A 24961-nucleotide genomic window follows, 5' to 3' on the forward strand; every position below is an offset into this window, starting at 1 on the left:
TTTGGTCCTGCAGATGTTTTGCACTTCATTCCCCAGACGTCCCAGCCAACAACCAGGAATTTTGGGAGCGGTGGTGCAAAACACCTGGAAGATCAGAGCTTGGGCATCACTGAGCATCCCTAGCTATCCAGCATTTTTTTGAAGCTATCCAAAGGAGACCTCATCACCTCTCCAGGCAATTTGTTCCATTGATGAACTACTCTTACTGTCAAGACATTCCTTCTAATATTCCATCAAAATTTACTCTCATGTAACTTCAGACCATTAGATCTGGTCCTAACCTCTGGAGCGGCAGAGGACAAGTGTGCTATCTCCTCTCTGTGACAACCATTGAGACATTTGAAGAGCACTTATTGAGAGTCTCCAGGGACAGATCTACACAGAAAATGTAATACTGTATTGTAGAGTTGCAGACCACATCCCCTCCAACATTTCACAAATGTAAAATGGGAGACGTAAGGAATATCAGAGTGGGGGCAAGATGGTGAAAGTCATTTATAAGGAAGAATGGATAAACTAGGGCCATCCCCCACTGAGTTAGTTGTGTGCAAAATATTTCAGAGATATTCATGGGATAAACTCCAGAGAAGTAGCTTTTGGAACATGCAAAACGGCACCCGTTTCACCCTTCACAAACTTTTTGTTGTGATGTTTTCTTCTGCCAACCAAAATGCAAACAATTTGGAGTTGGAAAGTTCATGCTTCGGACCTGACTCAGCTCCATTGCTCCTGCTCCCACCGTCTCCGCTAAATTCCTTGGAAATGAATTCTCCCCTCCATAAACACCCCTGCCTTTCTTTAATACTTCCAAAACCTTGGAGACGTGGGTCAAATTAAACTGGTTAAGCCGTCTAAAACTCTGCAGGGGCTTAATCGGGAGCAAAAAAAAGCACCGCGCCGGATTTTATCCTTGTCACACCTTTCGTTCCTTGGAATGATGGGGGGACGAAAGGTGTTTTTCCATTGCAGGAATTCAGCAGAGAAGACACACATCTCTGGGTGACATTTGGAGCAAAGTCAAAGAGCTCGGTGGAACAATATCCTATCTTGTTTGCCCATCAGCAGGAGAAATGTCAAACAAGCCTCCTTAACTGTTTCGTCCCTTCGTCATTTGGACCAACACAGACTCCCAGGATGCTGAGTTGAAATTGTGCAACAATTTTGACAGCATCGACTGGGTTAGTGCTTTCCAGACTCTTTCCTTCGCGAGTCCTCTGGCAATCGCTGCCCCTGGATCTACAATCCCGCACAAAGATTGCAAATCGTTGGATCTTTATAGCTGGACATACATTGCACCCAGGCTGCCATGACTTTTGCGCAGCTTTTGGACCAAGTTGGTGGAATGGGCCGCTTCCAGGTCATCAATGTGATGTTGCTCTGCTTGCCGATGGTCCTTATGGCTGCCCATAACCTCTTGCAGAATTTCACGGCCGCTATCCCTGGCCACCATTGCCGCATCTCCATCAACAACACCTGTGGCAACATTACTACTGGAAGCTTGAACTGTAGGGATCTCCTGACGGCCTTCATCCCGACAGACAGCAAGCAGATGCTACAAAAGTGTCACCGTTTTGTCACTGCTCAACAGCAGTCCCCGAATCCCAATTTCACAGGAACGGAGGCTCAGGTGGAACCCTGCCTGGATGGATGGACCTACGAAGAGCATGTCTTTGCATCCACCATTGTAACAGAGGTAGGAAAACAGCAGCAGCTGGTGGATACCATTGCCTGGCTGGCTGTATTTCGGAGAAAAGGTGTTGTTGTTGTTGTTGTTGTGTGCCTTCAAGTCGTTTCCAACTTATGGCAACCCTAACAGTTTTCTTGGCAAGTTTCTCCAGACGGAGCTTGCCATTGCCAATTTGACCCCACTTTAACTACTATGGCTCCATCCTAGAAAATCCCAGGATTTGTAGTCTTTGGCAGAGAAGGCTAAAGACTTTGCAAAACTACAAACCCCAGGATTTCATAGATTGTTCTAGAAGATGGCCACATAGCTCAAAAAACCCACAAAAATCTATGGATGTCGGCCATGAAAGCCTTCGACTTCACATTTCATCGATTATTTGAAGGGTGTTTTATTATTGTTAGCCGCCTCAATCTCCTTGGAGAGGCGGGGTACAAATAATAATAATAATAATAATAATAATTATTATTATTAATAGGTTGGAGCCACAGCATTTAAAGTGGAGTCAAACGGCATCATTTCTGCAGCACAGATGCACCCAATGTATTCTATGTCCTAAAGAAAGCACAGCCGCATTTTGATTTGGGAAGTGGAATGGAAAAGCATCTCCTCCACCTTTTTGTTTTGGGTTTGGAAAATGGTCATGGAGGGCAATGCTTTCCTTTTGTGCTCCCTCTTGCAGTGGGACCTGGTATGTGACTTCCGAAACTTGCAGCAAATGGCCCAGTCGATCTATATGGCTGGCGTGTTGGTGGGTGCGGTTGTCTTCGGCGGCCTCTCAGACAAGTAAGACAATAGACATATAAATAGGGAACTGCAGTGTTGTCCAGCCTCTCCGTCAAACGCATCCCTTTACTCCTGTTTTAAGTCTTTCATACAACCTCCTCTGCCACCCAATCCTCTGCTTCCCTCTCTTTTTGTCTCTTTTGCCCACGCATCCATACCTGGCACAGCTGACGCAGCTCACATCTCCATTGACGCATCTCGCATCTCCAGGTTCGGACGGAAAGCCTTGCTCATCTGGTCCTGTTTCCAAATGGCCGTTTCGGGGTCTTGCGCAGCATTCGCTCCCAGCTTCACCGCTTACTGTGCCTTTCGGTTCCTATCAGGGATGGCTCTCTCGGGCGTCGGGCTGAATTGTGTGTCGCTGTGTAAGTTCCCCTTTGGCAGCTGTGGGTTGGTAACATCAGAATGTACTGGAATGGTCAAAGGCTTTCACGGCTGGCATCTCTTTTCGCCTGCATCTGTGGCTGGCATCTTCAGGGAATAAACTCTTCTAGAACATGGCCCCATAGCCTGAAAAACCCACAAAAAAATATAGTACTGGAATATCTTGCCAAGCCTCTGAGCATATGCAAAGGGCATTCTCTTCCCTGCCAACCACAGCCATGACTCCAGTGCTGCAAGGTCCTGGACTCTTCCACCTTTTTGTCTATGTTTTCGTCTTCTAGCAGTGGAATGGACCCCTATGCATTCTCGAGCAACGGTCAGCATGGTGACTGGCTACAGCTACAGCGTCGGGCAGTTCATCCTGGCAGGGGTGGCGTACGCCATCCGGGATTGGCGCTGGCTCCAGTTGGCTGTCTCCTTCCCTTACTTTGCCTTCTTTCTGTATGGCTGGTGAGTGGACCTAAACATCTGGGATGGGGAAAAAACAGGAGGCAGAGATGTTCAACTGGATCCATGGTGGCCACATGGACATGCCTTCTGGAGACCAGAGTAGATTGGCATTTGCTTGCTTCCAACTCACCTTATGTTTCCCCTTCACTTCCGTCTTCCTTCTCTTTTCTCTTCCAAAGGTGGTTTACAGAGTCTGCCCGGTGGTACGCGACAGCTGGCAAACTGGACCTGGCACTCAAGGAACTGCGGAAAGTTGCGCGGATAAACGGATGGAAAGAACAAGGGGAGAAGCTTAGCTTAGAGGTGATCACACAGTAGCTTTTTGTGGGGTTTTCGGGCTCTGTGGCCATGTTCTAGAAGAGTTTCTCCCTGATGTTTCACCAGCATCTGTGGCTGGCATCTTCAGAGCAATGCTTGCCTGGACTCACACAGTGTTGCCACCTCCCCCCCCAATGATGCTCTTCTACCTTTAAGCCGTTGGGCATCAGGCAGGAATTCATTTGCTTTTCCAGGTCTTGAAAGCCAGCTTACAGAAAGAGGCTCCCTCCGCCAAATCCAACTTCGCCGCGGCTGACCTGGTACGCACGCCAAAGGTGCGCCACATCACCTGCTGCCTTTGTTTCGTATGGTAAGTCAGCGCCGCAACTGCGGAAGGAGGCTTTTCACTTCCATCTTGAGTTTACTGTGCTTTTTCCAGACGTTTCCAATTATTATTATTTTGCGCTCAACTTCAGGTTCTCCACCAGCTTTGCCTACTATGGGTTGGCTATGGACCTGCAAAACTTTGGGGTCAGCGTCTACCTCATCCAGGTGGTCTTTGGCGCTGTGGACATCCCAGCCAAACTCATTGCTTTCCTCGTGATTTGCTCCTTCGGACGCCGGGTGGCCCAAGCGCTGAGTCTCATCCTAGCAGGGTTGTCCATTGTAGGCAACATCTTTGTACCCCAAGGTACGATCCATCGCCCATTTAAACCATTTCACGTCTTTAACTGGTTTTATCCTACACTCTTGCGCCAAAAATATCGGAGTAGATAGAGAGATCTTGCCGCACCTTTGAGACTCACTGGAAGAAAAACACTGGCAGCATGAGCTTTCCTAGACTTCGGTCTACTTTCTCAGATGCATTTGATGGAGTGGAAGCCAGGGACAAACATATATATGCCATTGGTATGGGAGGATTTGTAATGTGAACTGACATCATCACATATACCAAAGGCATATATATGTCTATCCCTGGCTTCCACTCCATCAAGTGCACCTGAAAAGTAGATTGAAATATAAGAAAGCTCCTGCTGCCAACTTCTTTCTTTCAATGAGTCTCAAAGATCTCTCTATGTACTGATTCTACAGACTAACATGGCTATATCTTTGAATTCTACCATATTGGAGTCTTATAGCTTTTGGCCTTTCACAGATCCAGGATTCCCAGGGTTTCCTTGGAAGCTGCTGAACCCATTGAAGTCAACAGTGGAGTTTATCGCACAAAGGAGTTTATCCCATGAATATCCTGGGAAAATCACGTAATTACGCAAAACAATAACCATTCGCACTACGACTCGCCATTTTTGCATTATCTGCGGGATGCTTTCAATGCGCTTTAATCTCTCTTTAATGCCGACATTGGCCCCGGTGTGATAAACTCCAGTGTAGCTATGTTTCAGGTTGCCATAACATTAGACAAAAGGGACCTGAGTTCGAAAGCATGTGAAGAATAGCTGAAAGAGCCCCAACCATGTGCAGAGTGCATTTATCTTACTATCTCACAGATTTCCCCATGAATGCTTTATATTGCTGTTTATCGTCTGTTTATTCCCAGGATAATGGCACTTTCATTTGCGACGTCATGTGAAAATGTTAACTGTCACTTGTTATACAAAATCCGTGGATGCTCAAGCCCCAATAATAATAATAATAATAATAATAATAATAATAATAATAATAATAATATTTATTTATTTGTATCCCGCTTCTCCAGAAGATCAAAGCAGCTAACACTAAAAACATCCTTAAACTACAATAATCGCACGCTACCATTGTATCCCAAACCCTCCCATCCACATTAAAGACAATTAAATTATTAAGCAGTTATTAAAACAGTGATTAATATTACAAGGCAGAGGGAGTTAGGCAGTTGATGAATGATTAAATACAACGATTAAACGCTAAGGTTTGCTCTGCCAATAAGTATAATGGCAGAGCAAAAGAGTGTCCCTTATAGAAAATGGAAAATCAAGGTTTGCTATTTGGAGCTTATACTTCTTTGGAATATGTTCAAGTCTTGGACGCTCGAATCCGTGGATAAAAAAATCCGTGGATAAGGCGGGCCGACTGTACTAATCAATGATAAGCAAATTGGAACAAGGATATCATAATAAATGATAAGCAAATTGGAACAGCCTGATGAACCAAAGGTCAATGATCCCTTGCAAAAGTGTGTTTCTTCTCTCTAGATATGCAGATCCTTCGCACTATTTTTGCCGTCTTTGGAAAGGGGTGCCTGGGAGCTTCCTTCAATTGTGTGTTTTTGTACACTGGAGAACTTTACCCCACCGTCATCAGGTTTGTCTCCACCTCAGACTGGCTTTAAGTCTTTATCTACGACTGCGAGCCATTTTATGCAGTCAGTTCGGTATCAGAGCCAGGCCACGGTCCATATCCCAGACTGCACTAAGGCCGATTCAGTTTGCTTAAATGACAACCTCCTTCTGGACTTAAGCTCTTTATTTCATGCTCTAAGAAGTCCAAGAGGGCAACGGCTGAAAACCCCTGGCCCTCTTTGGGTAAAATCCCAGGAGGGACAGAGGTAGCTTTGCCATAGTCCAGTCCCTTATATCCGGGCATCTGCTTTGCATGTCATGCAAAGTATTATTATTATTATTATTATGCATATGATTAATGTGATTAATTATGCAAATTCAACATGTTAATCGTTGCACTTTTCAGAAGCATGCCTTGTTTCCAATCCCAACTGCGGCCTGAGAACACCCAATGGAGTTGCAGAGGCAAAGAGTGCCTCTGAGCACGCCGACTGCCTTTCGTCGCTGTATGATCGCTTTAAAAGCCAGGCTTCTCAATGTTTGCGCCCACACTGCAGAAATAATCCGGTTCGACACTGCTTTAACTGCCCTGGCTCAGTACTGGTGCCAATTCCATAGCATTCAGCCAGCGCAGTCAAAGCGGTGCCAAACTGGATTACTTCTGCAGTGCGGATGCAGCCTTAGACACACCTGTTTCATCGCCTGCATCTCTCCCCTTAAAAAACAAGATCTCCCCAGAAAACTTGGGAGGAAAATGGCAGTAAGGAAAGAGGAGCATTGGGGGATTGGTCTTTGCCTAACAACTCTTCTCTCCGTTGCATGGCAGGCAGACTGGCATGGGCTTTGGCAACACCATGGCACGCGTCGGCGGGATCGTGGCACCCTTGGTGAGGATGACCAGCGAGTATTCCCCGACTCTTCCCTTACTCATCTATGGGGCAGCCCCAATCATCTCTGGCATTGCTGCCTGCTTACTTCCAGAGACCTTAAACATGCCGCTTCCAGATACAGTTGAAGACATAGAAAGCCAGTAAGTAGACTCACTTAGCAGGAATTAAGCATTGCTTTAACCACTTCGGATGTAGGCCACCATCAGGGTGACCAGGAGTCCTCTTTTCCCAGGACATGTCTTGCATTCCAGCCTTCGGTCCTGGAGGAGTTCCAAAATGGCCTCCATTTTGAGCATGAGTAAGAAGCATGCATATGATTGTAGCTTTTGTGGTGCCTTGACCTCCTTTACAGTTAGGATATCTGGTCACCCTGGCCATCATAGACCAGAGCTGCATATTAGAAGTAAGAATATGAGCCAACAGTGTGATGCAGCAGCCGAAAAAGCCTATACAGTTCTAGCTCACATCACCAAAAGTATGGTGCCCAGATCAAGGGAACTATGCTAAATGGTTTGTTGTCATGTGCCTTCAAGTCATTTCTGACTTATGGCAACCCTAAAGCGACACTATCATGGGGTTTTCTTGGCAAGGTTTGTTCGGAGGAGGTTTGCCATTGGCCTCCTCTGAGGCTGAGAGAGTGTGTTTTGCCCAAGATCACCCAATGGGTTTCATGGCCGAGCTAAGAATCGAACCCTTATAGGAATAGTCCTACTTCATTCTGTTCTGGTCAGAATAAGCTGGGATTGTTGTGACCAAGATGGTCAGAGTTTTGGAAACAAGTCCTATGATGAATGGTTGAGCGATGGAGGAACGTTTAGCTTGGAGAAGAGAGGATCAAGTATTGATATGGTAGCCATTTCCAAACATCTGAAGAGTCTATCTGTCTTTATCTAGGAACATGGAGCGACGGACAGAAGACGGAAGCTGCAAAGCTGATGCCTCCCATCAAGATGGCACCAACCTGAATCTGAAAGAAATGAAAGAAATAGATGAGGAATCCTGGCCAATGGAAAAGATAGAAAAAAGGGACGCGGCCTTTGGTGTACTCTGCAGGAGCTGAAGATGGAAGATCGTCCCTTAGAGACATTGTCGCTTGGAATGTACCACCTGAATGGACTCCACAATAAAACCTTTAGTGCCTTCTTCTTGCATATGGAAGCTGATGCATGTAATATTCTAGGTCAAATGGTAGCTGGGTCACTATCAGATATCATCCCGAAGCCATAGGTTGAATCCTTCGGCTTGGCTGGAGATGCTGGGGCAATTGATCCTTCTTCTGGTGGTCCACTAGGTAGGCTGGCAATGGGGAAGACACTGGCATGGGGCAAAAGGAAAGAAAGAACGGAAAAAAGAAAGATAATAGGATGGAAGAAAGAAAGGGGGAGAGGAGTGGTCCTATATTTCTTTGCGCCAGCCCTGCCCACTACTAGAGGTGACAGAAGTTGAGGAAAGGGCAGAAGAAGATAGAAAGGAAAGGAAGGAAAAGATGGAAGGAAGAAAGGGGTGGCAGAAAGAAGTGACTGTGGATGGTGGGAGCTATAGATTTTTGTGGGTTTTTAGGGTTATGTGGCCATGTTCTAGGAGAGTTTATTCCTGACGTTTCGCCAGCAGCTGTGGCTGGCATCTTCAGAGAATGCTGGCATGGAAGTATATATACCCCACTCTCTTCCATGCCAGCGATCTCTGAAGATGCCAGCCACAGATGCTGGCGAAACGTCAGTAATAAACTCTTCCAGAACATGGCCACATAGCCCGAAAAACCCACAAAAATCTATGGATGCTGGCCATGAAAGCCTTCGACTTCACATGGGAGCTGTAGTCCACTTGGCTGGGGTGAAGTGCCCTATACTATCTGCTGCAGCATCTGAAGGCTGGTTAACTATCATCGATACATTTTGAGTGCCACCTTCATAGTTGTGAGAGCAGAACCTCCATTTCCACCCTACAAAAAGCAAAGTGTGGTCCCTGGGAGGGCATTCAGTTCTGATCTCATCCTCCCAGAATGGAGAAACAGTTGGGGAGGGAACATCTAGTCTCAGATGTTGTTGTTCTGTGCCTTCAAGTCATTTGCTTTATATGTTTTTGGAATATGTTCAGACTGTGGATGCTTGAATCCGTGCGTAAGGAGGGCTGACTGTAGATAATGACTGACTGTAGCCTCTCCCAGTTTATGTAGTCTTCCTCATTCATACCTTTTGCCATCTTGACCGTACTATAAGGTTGCTGGGCCACACACATCTCCAATGTGAAACACTGGAGAGTATTCAGCTTGCATGCACCAACTGGATGCTAGGCCAATGCAAGCCGTCGTTCATTCTTGCATTGCATCGTCCACTTTGCACATTTTGCAGCGCACCATTTCGGAAGGCCGGCATCCCTTTTAAGAGTACAAGCACATAGCAAGCAACAAAAAAGCTGTGGTTCCCGCAGCCAAGAGTACACAGCCAACTCCTCCTTTCCCACTCACCCCCCATTCCTTGCCCAATACTTGTCCCTCCCGGCACCCTGCCCCACATTTGCTGAATGCTTGCATTTTCTGCTCCTTCCTTTCCCTTTGAGTTAATCTTTCCAAAAGCCTCATTAGAACTTTGACCCAAAGCAAAGTGATTAGAGGTCTTGCATAATCCCACCGCTGAGGTGAGAGGAGCCCCCTCTTTTTGGCCACCCAGCCCCATGGCACGCACATGCGACCCCCGGGGATTTATAAACACCCTGCGCAGATTGCCGCATCCTCGGGGAAGCAATCCGTGTCGGGGGTGACCTGAGTTCGCACACCGGGTTGCGCCCATGTGTTTCTTATTATCCCGTCGATGGTGCTTTCAGCCGCGGCCAAAATGGGGGTGGCGGCGTGGGCCTTTATTTCTGAGATCCTGACCCTGAATTAGGGAGAGGAAACTTTTCCAGAAAGGGCTGGATGTGAGCTGGCATGTGTTTGCAAGAGACGGACTATGAGCGGCCGGCTCTGAAATTAGTTCCTTTCCGACAAACCCTCTGCGTTGCCATCCAAAGCGTCCCGATTTGGCCATGACGTTTGCGGAGCTTCTGGACCGGATTGGGGGCATGGGGCGCTTCCAGATCATCCACGTGGCCTTGCTGGTGATCCCCATCATACTGATGGCCAGCCACAACCTCCTCCAGAACTTCTCGGCGGCCATCCCTGAGCATCACTGCCGGATCCGGTTGGTCAACAACGGCACCGACTGGCACGCAAACAGGACTCAGGCCGTGGGAGTGGAAGAGGACCTCCTGTGGGTCTCCATCCCCAAAGATGCCAGTGGGAAGCCGGATAAATGCCGCCGGTTCGTCACCCCGCATTGGCACCTTCTCAACTCCAGCGCCGGCAGGAGCAACGAGACTGAGATGGAGACTGAGCCATGCCACGACGGATGGGTCTACGATAGGAGCGTTTTCACAAACACCATCATCATGGAGGTGAGAGGGCTTGGAGGGGGGTCAGACTTGCAATGGCCCCCTATGTAGAGGCAAAATGGCAGTGACGTTTCCAAAGGGAAAGTCACAGCGGGCCTCCATCATACAAAAACTGATGCTTTCCAACTCAATGACATTAAGAATCAATTGGCTCAAGTCACAAACACTTTGGATATGTTCACTTTTTGCATGAAAAAACGTCCCAAGAAGTCTTAGGATCAGTTGCATTGCAAATGAAATGAGGATCTATTCACACTTTAGGGTGCTTTTTTATAATCATGTGCAATATCATTTTCAGCACCAGGTCACATGTATTCATACTGTTTGCGGTTGTTGTTGCATGTCTTCAAGTCATTTCCGATTTATGGCAACCCTAAGGAGAACCTATAATGGGGTTTCCTTGGCAAGAAAACCATGGCCTTCCCCTTGAGGCTGAGAGAGTGTGACTTGGCCAAGGACACCCAGTGGGTTTCATAACAGAGCATGGAATCGAATCCTGGTTTCCAGAGTTGTAGTCCAACACTCAAACCACTATGCCAAGCTGCCTCATTATGAACGCAAGGGGTTTAAACTGGAAACACTTTCCATTACAAAAGGGGAGGTTTAAGGATCAGAGGCACAAAAAGGCTGGAAGAGGAGGCATATTTTAACCCATTCCTCTGCTGCTATGGTCCACACAAGCATCAGTCTCTTGCAAGCGCATCGTATATCAGGAGGGAAATTCCCCATTGGTGCCGAGAATGGCTCTCTTCCTTAGTGCGCATGTTATGCGCACAGAAGACTGCACCATGAAGAAATGGGTTCAATTCCCCATACCTCCCATGAACTTGGTATTTATCATCCACACACACCAATGTGCACCGTTGGCCTCTGAGAAGCTACCTATTGAACCGCAATGCCTCCTACGGGCAGGATGTTGTTATTTTATATATATATATATATATATATATATATATATATATATATATCTTCAGAGGTGGTTTTGCCAGTTTCTTTCGCCTTAGAGTCACCACCATAAGTCAGATAGGACTTCAAGGCACACAACAACAACAACAACAACAACAACTCTGCTGAAATATAGCCTGCAGCATCTGGTACTTATTGGTGGTCTACCATTCAAGTATAAGCAGAGCTAATCTTACTTAGCTTCCAAGATGGGACAAAATCTGGTGCCCATTGTTGTTGTCGTTGTGCCTTCAAGTCATTTCCAACTTATGGCGACCCTAAGATGAACCGATCGTGGGGTTTTCTTGGCAAGGTTTGTTCAGAGGAGGTTTGCCATTGCCTTCTCCTGAGGCTGAGAGAATGTGACTTGCCCAAGGGCATCCAGTTGGTTTCATGGCAAAGCTGGGAATGGTCTCCAGAGTCATAGTCTCATATGTAACCTGCCTCCTCTCTTCCATGCAGTGGGACCTGGTGTGTCACCTGAGGACCAGAAGACAAATGGCGCAGTCGATTTACATGGGAGGCGTTCTGATGGGAGCTCTTGTGTTCGGCACCTTAGCCGACAGGTGGGTCCTGGGAGCGAAACTGCTTTGACTTCCACCAGCCTTCCTCAATCTGGGGTGTCCAGATGTGCCAGTCTGTGCTTCCTATCATCCCCAGGCAGCATGCAACCTGGGAAGGATGGAAATGAGAGGCCACATGTGGGCAGCCCAGGGTTATGCATTTATCTGCCTATTGCAAATTATGCATGAATTGAAAGAATAGGATGAAGGCCTGGGTACAATATGTTGTGTGCATAAGTCGTTTCCATCTTATGGCAACCCATGGAGTTTTTCTTGGCAAGATTTGTTCAGAGGAGGTTTGTCATGGCCTTCCCCTGAGGCTGAGAGAGTGTGACTTGCCTAAGGTTACCCAGTGGGTTTCATGGCCGAGTGGGAAATCGAACCCGGGTCTCCAGAGTTGTGGCCCAACTCTCAAACCCTAACCCTAACCCTACCACTGAGCCATGGCTGCGCTATTATAAATGTTGGATCGGTTGCATTTAGGGTTTCCAATTCAGGACTATCCCGGGCCTTGAGGTTTTCTTGCCAAAACCTGAGACCTAGGGATGGACCCTGGTGAGGTTGTTAACCGTTGTGCATTAAGTACCAACCGACAATTGCCCACAGCTTGTCATTCAAACACACAGACATAGGACTTAATAAGAAAGAAGCCATAGCCCCATGGGGACAATTGCTTTTTGGGGACCTGACTGTGTGTTCAGCTCAACCAGTTTGCAGGGAAGTGATACAGAGAACGCACCCAAAGAGCTGACTTCGTATCGAGAGCAGTAATGATATATTCACATCCAGCCCTGTGTTTTAGGTTTGGGCGCAAAGCAGTGCTAAGCTGGTCCTACTTGCAGATGGCTGTTTCAGGTCTATGCACAGCTTTCTCACCAAGTCTCACTGCTTACTGCGTCTTCCGTTTCTTGGTCGGCATGGCGCTTTCCGGGATTGTCCTGAACTGCATGTCCTTAGGTAAGAACCGAAAGGCCAGGTAACAGGTGAACATCATAGTATCCACTGTGATATGGCAGCCGTGGGGACAGTCTGCTGGTGCCCATGTCAGTGGAGCAATGAATCCATGCCACGTTTGGGTCCAAATGGTTAATGGAGCAGTCCAAGGTGTTCAAGCTACTTTGGCGGACAGGGATCTGAGAGACAGGGCATGAGAGATGGGAGTGTTCAATCGGTTTCAATGGCCTGTCATCTGGAAAGTGTTTGGAGACGGGATAGAGACGGGATTGCTCCCGCGTCCTTATCGCGTCCATGATAGCGATTGCGCAAAAGCCTTTCATAACATAGTGCTGATCCGGTCACTGAAGTGGCACTGCATTAATGCGAACTCCCGTTAATGCAAAATGCCATTTCAATGGTGAGACAGTGACAGATATGCAGATCTCTCTGCATAATGATGCTACAAACACGGCTACATCTTTGCATACTACCAGTTGGCAATGATGGGTGTTGCAATCCATGAACCGTAAGTGCCCATCCCCACAGTGCTGGGGGGTAAGGTCGGCCATGCGACCATCACAGAAACATGGTTATAAAAACATATTTCGGGATTCTGGTGCATTGATCTCAGATGCCAAATAGCCAGGGGCTATTTCCTTAGTGCAGAAAATGGGCTTTTGGGCAAAACTGCACCGTCTGGATTTCTGCACTTTGCAAAGTGGGATACAGGGAAAGTGTTCTCTGCATTTGCATTTCCTTGCATTCCTGACCCCATTAGCAATGTTTTGTCCTCAGCATGCTGTTGAGCTGTACAAATATTTATTCCCTCTGATTTGGCGCACCGGATTTATGAGTTGCTCGGCGCATGCTGGGAGGAAAAGGGGTCACATGATGTGCCAACTGCGGAGACGGGTTTTGTTGGGGTGGTGGGGAGGAAAAGGGGCATGCCAGGCTTCTTTGGTCATCTTGGAGCAATCGAGGCAGATCTGATCGGTGCCCGGCTATTTTTGCCAACTGGCTGGAAAGAAAAAAGCTGTGATGCTCTTCTGCCCTTTGACTGCAGCTTAATAGGGAGCAGAAACCAGCAATAGGCATTGGATAGCTGAAAAACAGAAATCCACTGCAACTTATTATTATAGGCATATGAACGGAGAGTGGTAAGAAAGTTGGCAACCCAGCGTCAGCCCAGACTTTAATGTACGCATTTCTTCTTTCTCTCTGGCTTTCCTTTAGTCCTCGAATGGGTACCAACCAAAGTTCGCACCGTGGCTGGCACGATAGTGAGCTATAGCGCAACCATCGGTCAAATCATCCTACCCGGTCTTGCCTATGCCCTCCCAGACTGGCGCTGGCTGCAGTTTGTCATTTCGATGCCCTACTTTGCCTTTTTCATATACTCCTGGTAAGCAATACAATCTCCTCCACAGTCGTGGGAAACTCAGCAACTGGGAAAGGCATAATCTCTCGGCCATTTAGAGAAGAACATCCAGGGGTATCCTGGTTGGCTGCTTCAATAGAAGTCTAGTCTCTAGATCAAGGAAAGTCATAGTGCCACTCTGTTCTGCTTTGGTCAGGATTCACTTGGGATACTACTGCGTCCAGTTCTGGGCACCAAAATTCAAAAAGGATGTGTAGAAACTGGAGCCATGTGTCCAAAGGAGGGTGACTAAAATGGTGAAAGGTCTGGAAACCATGCCGTATGAGGAACGACTCAGGAAGCTGGGGATGTTTAGCCTGGAGAAGAGAGGGTTAAGAGGGGACATGATAGCCCTGTTTGAATATTTGAAGGCATGCCATGCTGCTCCAGAGAATAGGACCTGGAGCAATGGATGCAAGCTCCAGGAAGAGATGCCATCTCAACATTAGGAAGATTTTCCTGACAGTAAGAGATGTCTGATGGTGGAAGACACTCCCTTGGAGTGTAGTGGAGTCTCCTTCTTTGGAGGTCTTTAAGCAGAGGCTGGATGGCCATCTTTTTGGGATGCTTTGATGTAGAGTTCCTGCATGGCAGAATGGGGTTGGACTGGATGGCCCTTGGGGTCTCTTCCAACTCTACGATTCTATGAATGCTGGGCATTGCAATCCCCAACATTATCTGTCAATAGGGCTGAACTTTCCCTGTCTTGCAAGAACCAAGTTTGACACCTGGTTCAACAGGTGCCTGGATGTGCCAGGTCTTGGTGCTTTTGTGGGTTGGATGCCAGTCTGATTTTGGGCTCTTTTGCCCAGGTGGTTTGCGGAATCGGCCCGCTGGCTGGTCCTTTCAGGGAAGCTGGAGCAGGCAGTCAAAGTGCTGAAGAAGGTGGCCCAGTTCAACGGGAAGAAGGAAGAAGGAGAGAAACTCACTACGCAGGTACTCACCAGTCAGACTCATCAAACAGCGGAGGCTGCATCTAAACTATGGAATTAATGCACCTTGACACTGCTTTAACAGCCACGGTTCAATGCTATGGGATCCTGGGATTTGCAGTTTCCCCCCAATATTAAAATTAAATGTAAAAAAAAAAAATGCTATATACAGTGTGTGTGTGTGTGTGTGTTATCTTCTGGGGTTTGAATCCAGGGATACCAAAATCCGTGGATGCCCAAGTCCCATTAAATGCAATGGCAGACTAAAATGGCATCCTTTATATAAAATGGCAAAATCAAGGTTTATACTTATTAGCATTTATACTTATTACCATATGCTTATTAACCATTACCTTTGCCTAATTATTACATCTCTAAGGTATTAATCTCTAAGGTATTTTCCCCATCCATAATTTCATTTTGTTCTAATTACTATCACCAAAATAAAAACGATTCCCATTACTTCTATTAACTACATAAAGTCTTGTAAGGTATTTAGTCTTCTCTTTCATAGAGCTCTGGTGCTTCGACAAAGTACAAATCCTAGGATGCCATAGGATGGAGTCATATTAAAAAGCCATACGAAAGCACCATCAAGCGACATGATTCAGTAATGCGGCAGCAGCCCAAGATTGCCCAAATTGCCCCCAAAATAACATCAGGGTAACAAATCGTACCTTGGACTGTGGTGACATTAAATGGCAATTGGGACGCAACCTAGGAAAGCCTTTTGCAGCATCGCCGGTTCTGATATTCTCCTTTTCCTCCTGCAGGTTTTGAAGTCCAGCATGCAGAAAGAACTGGCCCTGGCGCAAACCTCGTACACGCTTGTCAGCTTGGTGCGCACACCGACCGTGCGACGGATCTCCTTTTGCATTTCCAGCGTCTGGTATATTTGCTTAATTTCACCACCTTATACATTGTCAGTTCCCAGCCACTGTCTGGAGCAGGGGTAGGCAACCTTTTTGAGCTGGGGGCCGGGTTGCTGTCCCTCAGACAACTGGGGGGCTGAAGCAAAATAATAATAATAATAATAATTAAATAAATTAAATAAATAAATAAACTGGGACAAATGTAGAACAAAATTTTCAAATGGTGGACACTTTTTTAAAAAAAAGTGGAGGACACGTGAAAAAAATTGCTGATTTTTAAAAAAACGTTAATATAAATGCATGTTTCTGAGGCTTCTATAGACAATTGCCCCTGGGCACGAGAGACCAAAGGCCCCGGTGGCAATCGGCAGCAGGACCGGGCTGGGGCTGGTCCCAAGGCCTCGCCGGGCCGCATCCGGCCCACGGGCCGCAGGTTGCCTACCCCTGGTCTGGAGGTCTGGAAAAATGCAAAACTTAATTTTCAATATTCGCAATTTACCAAATTACTCCATGTTCAGACTTGCTCGTTTAGGGGGTTGATTGGGAAACCGGAGGTTGGAAAAGATGTCCAGGTCTAATCTGCACTGCAGAATTAAAGCAGTTTGTGGGGTTTTTTGGGGGGTTGGGCTATATGGCCATGTTCTAGAAGAATTTATTCCTGATGTTTCACCAGCATCTGTTGCTGGCATCTTCAGAGAATGCTGGCATGGAAGAGAGTGGGATACACACACACACACACACACACACACAGAGAGAGAGAGAGAGAGAGAGAGAGAGAGAGAAAGATAAAAATAAAGATATAAATATAGATAGATATATACTGTGTGACTCCACTCGCTGGAACTGAGATACACACACACACACACACACACTCATTGCTACATATTTGCGGCTTTGATATTTGCAGATTTGATTATTCACGGATTTGATTAATATGTTATCTCTAGGAAAATGTAGCTCCTATAGTGCAACTCTATGGTCAATTTTAACTAAAAGTTGCCCTGAAAGACCTAGAGATTCCTAGAGAGGACACTCTACTAGGACTTTGTAGCTCCTCCAGAGAAACTCTATGGTCATCTTTAACTGAAAGTGGCACTGAAAGACCTAGAGATTCCAAGAGAGGATACTCTACTAGGCCTTTGTAGCTCCTCTAGTGAAACTCTATGGTCATCTTTAACTAAAAGTTGCCCTGAAAGCCCTAGAGATTCCTAGAGAGAATACTCTACTAGGCCTTTGTAGCTCCTCCAGTGAAACTCTATGGTCATCTTTAACTAAAAGTGGCCCTGAAAGCCCTAGAGATTCCTAGAGAGGACACTCTACTAGGCCTTTGTAACTCCTCCAGTGAAACGCTATGGTCATCTTTAACTAAAAGTTGCCCTGAAAGCCCTAGAGATTCCTAGATAGAATACTCTACTAGGCCTTTGTAGCTCCTCCAGTGAAACTCTATGGTCATCTTTAACTGAAAGTGGCACTGAAAGACCTAGAGATTCCAAGAGAGGATACTCTACTAGGCCTTTGTAGCTCCTCCAGTGAAACGCTATGGTCATCTTTAACTAAAAGTTGCCCTGAAAGCCCTAGAGATTCCTAGAGAGAATACTCTACTAGGCCTTTGTAGCTCCTCCAGTGAAACTCTATGGTCATCTTTAACTAAAAGTGGCCCTGAAAGCCCTAGAGATTCCTAGAGAGGACACTCTACTAGGCCTTTGTAACTCCTCCAGTGAAACTCTATGGTCATCTTTAACTAAAAGTTGCCCTGAAAGCCCTAGAGATTCCTAGATAGAATACTCTACTAGGCCTTTGTAGCTCCTCCAGTGAAACTCTATGGTCATCTTTAACTGAAAGTGGCACTGTAAGACCTAGAGATTCCAAGAGAGGATACTCTACTAGGCCTTTGTAGCTCCTCGAGTGAAACTCTATGGTCAACTTGAACCAAGTCGCACCGAAGGAGCTAAAGATTCCTAGAGAAGACACTCTACTAGGCCTTTGTAACTCCTCCAGGGCAACTCTATGTCATCTTTAACTAAAAGTTGCCCTGAAAGACCTAGAGATTCCTAGATAGAATACTCTACTAGGCCTTTGTAGCTCCTTCAGCGCAACTCTATGGTTAGTGTCTGTCAGACGTTGACCACAGAGTTGCCCTGGAGGACCTAGAGATTCCTAGAGAGGTGTCCTCTCAGATAAAAACATACTGTTTTTGTTATTTGCATTTTTTCCCATATTCATGGGGGTCTTGTGCCTCTAACCCTAGCGAACATGGAGGGACAAGTGTATAAATACTGTGTGAACCCACTGACTCCCATGCCAGCATTCTTTGAAGATGGAAGTGAGCAGGGGATAGAGAGAGAGAGAGAGAGAGAGAGAGAGAGAGAGAGAAAGTGACCCTACTCTCTTCCATGCTGGCATTCTCTGAAGATGCCAGCCGCAGATTCTGGCAAAACGTCAGGAATAAACTTTTCTGGGGCATGGCCACATTGCCTGAAAAACCCACAAAAAACCACAGATGCTGGTTGTGAAAACCTTTGACTTCACAGTTTGACACTGCTTTAACTGCGGTGGCTTTATAGAATCATGAGATCTGTAGCATTGTTGCTGTTGTTGTTGGTCTCTAAAGGACATTTGTTTTATATTCTATTTTTGAAGTAGAATATAAAATACATGCTTAGACAAAGCCTCAAAGAAAAATCCAGACTAAATATTGGATGTGTGTTATCTTCACATTTTAGATTAACATTCATCTTTTGCCTTCCTAATAAAACGGTTCTCTTAACGCCATAAGACATTTTCTCAATATCTGACATATTCGTCTCAAGGCAGTGATTCCCAAACTTTGGTCCTCCACGTGTTTTGGACTTCAACTACCAGAAGTCCCAGCTAGCTTGGCCAAAAGCATGGAATTCTGGGAGCTGAAGTCCAAAGCGTCTGGAGGACCAACGTTTGGGAACCACTGCTCTAAGACCTATGTGCATTTATTTACTCACCAAAGGGATCTGTAGTTTTGTGCGATATTTTGCTTTCTCTGCAAGAGAGTGCCTGCGCCACAGCGAATGACAGTTCCCAGAATTCCACAGCCCACAGGACCTGGACATCTGCTGGTTTTATTTCTGTGTTGCAATCTTTAACACCATCGTTCTGACTTCTCCTTCAATCCCAACTTCAGGTTTGCTACCAGTTTCGCCTACTATGGTCTTTCCATGGATCTCCAGAACTTTGGCTTCAGCATCTACTTGATTCAGGTGGCTTTTGGCTCCATTGACATTCCAGCCAAACTGGCTGCTGCCGTTGGCATGAGCTACATTGGCCGGAGGACCACTCAAGCCTCTTCGGTCATCTTGGCCGGCCTGGCCATCTTGGCCAATATATTCGTTCCCCAAGGTGAGTTGCTTCCAGTGGAGCTGGTGGGTTTCACCATTGAGTTCCCTCAGTGTCTAGGCTGAGAAGATCCAGAGCCCAGCAACCCCCAAAATGATCCCTTTTATGTTGCATCCAGTTGGAGGTGGTTCCTGATCATCAAAGCAAATGCACTCTGCACACACTCAGGAACCCCTTCGTCCTGTTCCTTTGCTATTCTTGGAGCAGGAGAGGGCAGAGTTTAGGCTTCAGGCTAGACATTGAACAGCAAAGCTCATGCCATCCTTTTGTCTCTCTCTTGCCTCCTTTCATGCCCCTGACTTTTCAAGATCTGAAGACGCTGAGGACATCTTTGGCGGTGCTTGGCAAAGGCTGCCTGGCCTCATCCTTCAACTGCCTTTACCTCTACACAGGGGAGCTCTACCCGACTGTGATCAGGTATGTCCCTACCAGCGTTGGACTAGGACTTCAGAGACCAGGGTTTGGCCATGGAGACCCAATGGGTGGCCATTTGGCCAAGTCACGATCTCTCAGCCTCCAAGGATGGCCAGGGCAAACCCTTTATGAAGACACTTGCCAAGGAAACCCCATGATATGGCCTTAGGGTCACCATAAATTGGAAACGACTTGAAGGCACACAACAACAACATCCCCATTAGTTATTGAGTGGAACTTTGCATAAGGACAAGCATAAGGCTGGCTTACAAGGGGGGTTTCCATCTCATCTCCCCATTTCAGCCATCCCAGAGAGCAGAAGATATCCCTCCCTATCCACAGATGCTTTATCCATGGTTTCAAGCATCCACGCCTTGCAAAAAGCAGACTTTGATTTGGCCAATTTATATACAAATCACCATTTTACTATCCGTTGTATTTAATGGGACTTGGAACATCCACGGATTTTGGTATTCACAAAAGGTCCTGGAACCAAACCCCGGTGGATACAAAGGTCCTACTATATCAGGGGTAGGCAACCTTTTTGAGCCGGGGGCCGGATTGCTGTCCCTCAGACAACTGGGGGGCCGAAGCCAAAAAATAAATAATTAATTTTAAAAATAAATAAATAAATAAATAAACTGGGACAAATGTAGGACACATTTTTCAAATGGAGGACACCTTTTTTTAAAATGGAGGACACACAAAAAATTTTGCTGATTTTTAAAAAAATGTTAATATAAATGCATGTTTCGGAGGCTTCTATAGACAATTGCCCCCCTTGCCTGCCGCTTGTCCCCCCTTGCCTGCCTCCTCCTGATAGGCCACAGGCCCCACGCCCTCACGTGAGAGGCCAAAGGCTCCGGCGGCAATTGGTGGCAGGACCGAGCTGGGGCCGGTCCCAAGGCCTTGCTGGGCCGCATCCGGCCCGCAGGCCACAGGTTGCCTACCCCTGTACTATATCATCATCTCTGCGATCCCTGGTTCCACTTTCCTCTGTCTGCAAACTATTTTGTCGGCTGGGATGGAAAGTCCAAATCATACAGTCTGCCCTCCTTATCCACGGATTTTGTATCCACGGATTCAAACATCCACGGTTCAAAAATATTCCAAAAAAGGTATAATTCCAAATAGCAAGCCTTGATTTTCCATTTTATATAAGGGACCATTTTGCTATGCCAAAGTCTTTAATGGGACTTGAGCATCCAAAGATTTTGTTATCCACCAAACCCCAGTGGATAACAAGGGCCCACTGTACCTCTTTCTTCCTGAAGTAGTTATTAATAATAATAATAATAATAATAATAATAATAATAATAATAACAACAATAATAACAATAATAATAATATTAAGCTTTATTTATAAAGTGCTGTAAATTTACACAGCGCTGTGCATGCAAGTTGCACAAACCAACCTGTGAAATTCTCCTCTGCAAACTTGACTGAAATGCACAAAGGTTGCAATGGTCTTCTTGCATTTCTGCCACTCTCTTTTAGTTAGAGCAGTGTTCCTCCAGGTGTTTTGGACTTCAACTCCCAAAATCCCCAGCCAGCTCAATCAACAGTCAGGAATTCTGGGAACAGAAGTCCAAAACATCTGGAGGACCAGAGTTTGAGCATCACCAAGTTAGAGGATCTCATTGTCTTTGCTCATCCAAAAGCCCTGGCATGTCAACCCTATGAGCCCTAGATCCATAACAACCCTTTGAGCAAACTCTCTGCTCAAAGGAATGATTGCTTTTGTTCAAATAATAAAATGCATGTTGAAAAATCTGAAAGACATCAACGCTTTATGTTTTACGGTTCTATGGTTTCTCCTTTAAAGGTTCTTTTCTACACTTGCAGACAGACCGGGATGGGGATGGGCAGTACCCTGGCTCGCGTGGGGGGCATAGTGGCGCCAATGGTCAAAATGACCGGGGAATACTTCCCGTACCTTCCGCCGCTCATATACGGGACGGCCCCGATCCTGTCTGGCATCGCTGCCATCTTCTTGCCGGAAACGCTCAACGTCCCGCTTCCAGATACCATTGAAGAAGTTGAGAGCGGGTAAGTTGCTGCTTCTTCTTATCCTCTATGTTTATTTTTCAAAGTGTATTTCGAATGACATACTGGAGGTGCCAATAGTCCAGCTCACAGGCCTCATTCGTGGATGTTGTAGTGGTTTCCCACGTAGGGTTTCTTCCACCCAATGCTATAGGTTTGCATTAAAAAAAGGTTTTACATTCAACTGCAATGAGGTTCACGCATTGGAAAGGTTTTGTGTGACACACAGTTGCCAGAAAAGCTTATGCATTACAAGAGACATTTTGATATCTTGGACTGAGTCCCACTACCCTTTAAACCGGATCGCAAATCGGTGTGAACAGGTTCAAATGACCCTGGTTCCCACTTGAACCGATTTTCTGAAGCGATTCAGAGACCATGCACTAGACCCATTTAACCCACATCTTTTTGACACTGATGTTTTCTGCGTCTCTTCGGATAAACTGATTCTGCGCAAGTGTAAACCGGATGCGGATCGGTATCGTTTTAAATTTACCTTTTGGCCGACCAATTCGTTTGTGAATGTGAACCACAAGTGGGTTATTTTACAGGGGGAAAATGCAACCGGGGCAAATGTAGTGGGAACATTTGTCGAATCGATCCATCGATTTGGATCACAAACCGATTTATTTGTAAGTGGGAATGAGGCCCTTGTTTGTTGCCATCACCAAAAGCATCTGAGGAAGTAGACCGAGGTCTCCGAAAACTCATGCTGCCAACTTTTTTCTTTCAGTTACTGTCAAAGTTGCTACAGGATCTCTCTACACACTCATAGTATTACACAGACACAAACACACACACCATTGACCTCCTCCCATACTACGCAATACAGGTGTCGGCAGTAATGTTGAAGATAGCTTACTAAAATCTGCTTTTGCATTTCTTCCCCAACAGAAGGCCGCCGCAGCAATGCCTCCCTTCCAAAGGCCAAGAACAGGTTTTGCTACAGAAGATGAACTCAGGCGTTCCCCAGGAAGATGGACTTTGCTAAGATGGCAGAATGAGAAGCGGAGCATCCGCTGCTGGGAAAACATGGCCTCCTGACTTGCCTGGCACTTTCTGTCCCGGTGGGATCTGCGGTGCTGCGCTGGGATACAAATGGACTAAATAAACACCTTTCCAAAACGGCGGCTCCTTTGTCACCTAAATTGCAAGGGGTCCCAAGAGTGCACCTACTAATTGTATTGAACGGGGAAGTTTAATTTAGCTCAACTGAGATCAGCAAGAGGGTTAAGGTGATGATAGCTGGGATCTTGCCTATGCAGAACAGGTCCAAGATCTAGAACTTTGGAGGACTAAGTACAACTCAGTTTTATTATATGAACCACTAGAGGGATGTCAACATTCACACAAAGCCGTTACGCACACACAAGGACTTGGGGGATTATGGCACGGAGGCACTGATGTTGCCAAAACGTTGCCAAACTGTGGCAGAAGCGTGAAGGTGGGATTGTCCAGCGCACTTAGAATGTAATGGGGGCTTCCCACTTTCTTTCTGGAGACGAAGCGTTCGCAGGGAAGCTATATTTTTAATAACTGGATATCTGTTATGCAAAAAATTACTTCTCTTGGCTTTTCCGCGAATGCTTTGTCAATGGAAGGAAAGTGGGAAGCCCCAATTACATTTTAGAAGTGCGATGGACAACCCCACCTTCGTGCTTCGGCAATATTTCAGCAACGTTTTGGCAACGTAAGTGCATCCGTGTGATAAGGTCCTAAGATGCAAAAGGTAGTAGTGGACAGCAAATCAAAAGATTGCAATGGACAACGGGAGAAGTTGAATATGTCATGGCCTGCTTCTGTATAGTACTAAGGTGCAAAGTTTGAATCTGATAGAGTTTCCGTCCAATTGCAAACTGGATCGAACTGCCATTGCTAAGGTGCATGTACTTATAGCAAAGAATGGGTCCTGGGGCAGTATTTTAGGAGTTAAGAGGCTTAAGCGACTTTTCCCGGGGAGAAGAATGGGATGGGAGATATGCAAGAACGACTGGACAATTGGCTCAAAGGTCCTCCGAGAAAGAGAGTTCCCATTTCCAAAGGAAATTTGCAATTTGCAGACAACCTCCAGGTCAACTATAAGTTGACTTCATGGACAAATCGAGGGCACGTTTTGGGGCCAAAATTATGGTTTTTGACATGGCCTGTGATAAATCGGTCAATTTTAGAGGCTTAAGCAAAGGATCTAAAGGATGGAACTTTTTTTGGAACAAGAAAAGGGGAAGGAAAATGGGTTAAAAACAAAAGAAAGTGGAAATGCCACATTGTGCATTTGAGCACAGGCCTTGCCAATGGGAGACCAGTAGAGAAATGCAAGGCAACGCCACACAGAGTTGTTTCCGTTGTTTCCCTGCATAGACCTTCTCTATGGCCGAGGCCTTTTACTTTCCTACAAAAACACAGCGGCCGCTGCCAAAAGCCCAGCTGTGTCCCGTGGCCAACGCACCCCATCAATCCTGGCCCCTGTTACATCAAGTTTGCACAAACAGGCGTTACACCGGACAAAGGAGAGACGTTTCAACGCTACAGCTGTTCCCTAGCCTCTGAACGGTGACCGGAGAAAGGTTCCCATGGTCTCCAGATCCAGTCCTTTGTTGTTCACGGTCCAAAAATTGGCCTCAATCAGAACTTGGGAACATTGCTTTTGGACTGTAAGTCCCAGAATCCCCAGCCAGTGTGATGATTCTGCAACTTGGAGCCCCAAAGGTACTTTCCCCAGGCATGGCACTTGAAACATATATATATTATGAGCAATTTGGAGGAGAAAATCTCATTTCGGTAATAAGTGTGCTTTGACGAAAGTATTACATGGAAGCTAAAGAAGTGAAGATACGTCTGGCTTGAAACACGCATGAGATTGCAATGTAAAATGCTTTCTAAAAATAGAGGTGGGCATTAGTGACCCCCAAACTCTGGTCTTCCAGGCGTTTTGGACTTCAGCTCCCAGCATCCAAGGCTATCGGCCAAGATGGGAGAAGCTACTGGGAGCTGTGGTTGGAAATGCCTGGAGAGCCAGAGTTTGGGAATCGACTCCTGGTTGCTTTAACCGTTGCAGAGAAAGAGGAATTTCGGCGCCGTGACATAACAAGATGCACCTGCTTAAATTTCCTCTTCAACTCTGCCGTGGAGCCAAGTCTTCCATTGCATCTGGCCAGAGTCAGATGAGATGTTTGCTCCGACGGAGCTGTCAAAAAAAGGAAAGCAGGGATGAGCCAAAAGCTATAAAGATGGGGAGAGGTAGAGATTGCGCATCCCTATTTGGGACAAGACTCGCCACCAATGCGTTTGTTGTGTTTCTTTCTTCTCC

The 24961-nt window shown here is 46.3% G+C and overlaps 2 protein-coding genes across 3 annotated transcripts; both read left to right on the forward strand.

The window, feature by feature from the left end:
* The first annotated feature begins 1306 nt into the window (after positions 1-1306).
* LOC121915699 (solute carrier family 22 member 6-like) lies at positions 1307-7667 on the forward strand. 2 transcript variants are annotated; one of them, XM_042440134.1, is made up of 10 exons: positions 1307-1693; positions 2367-2470; positions 2681-2835; positions 3136-3304; positions 3484-3607; positions 3817-3932; positions 4039-4253; positions 5755-5863; positions 6668-6867; positions 7636-7667. In XM_042440134.1, the coding sequence occupies exons 1-10, from the start codon at positions 1307-1309 to the stop codon at positions 7665-7667; spliced, it is 1611 nt and encodes a 536-aa protein (XP_042296068.1). The 2 variants fall into 2 exon arrangements, with proteins under 2 accessions (XP_042296068.1, XP_042296069.1); XM_042440135.1 differs by lacking the exon at positions 7636-7667 and having other exon boundaries at positions 6668-6875.
* Positions 7668-9755: 2088 nt separating this feature from the next.
* Positions 9756-22777, forward strand: LOC121915040 (solute carrier family 22 member 6-A-like). The gene is made up of 10 exons (XM_042438866.1): positions 9756-10163; positions 11568-11671; positions 12471-12625; positions 13838-14006; positions 14834-14957; positions 15727-15842; positions 18983-19197; positions 19503-19611; positions 21454-21657; positions 22549-22777. The coding sequence occupies exons 1-10, from the start codon at positions 9756-9758 to the stop codon at positions 22643-22645; spliced, it is 1701 nt and encodes a 566-aa protein (XP_042294800.1). The 3' UTR covers positions 22646-22777.
* The last annotated feature ends 2184 nt before the right edge of the window (positions 22778-24961 follow it).

The sequence above is a fragment of the Sceloporus undulatus genome, chromosome 9 (genome assembly GCF_019175285.1).
Source record: "Sceloporus undulatus isolate JIND9_A2432 ecotype Alabama chromosome 9, SceUnd_v1.1, whole genome shotgun sequence".
NCBI classification, from domain to species: Eukaryota; Metazoa; Chordata; class Lepidosauria; order Squamata; family Phrynosomatidae; genus Sceloporus; species Sceloporus undulatus.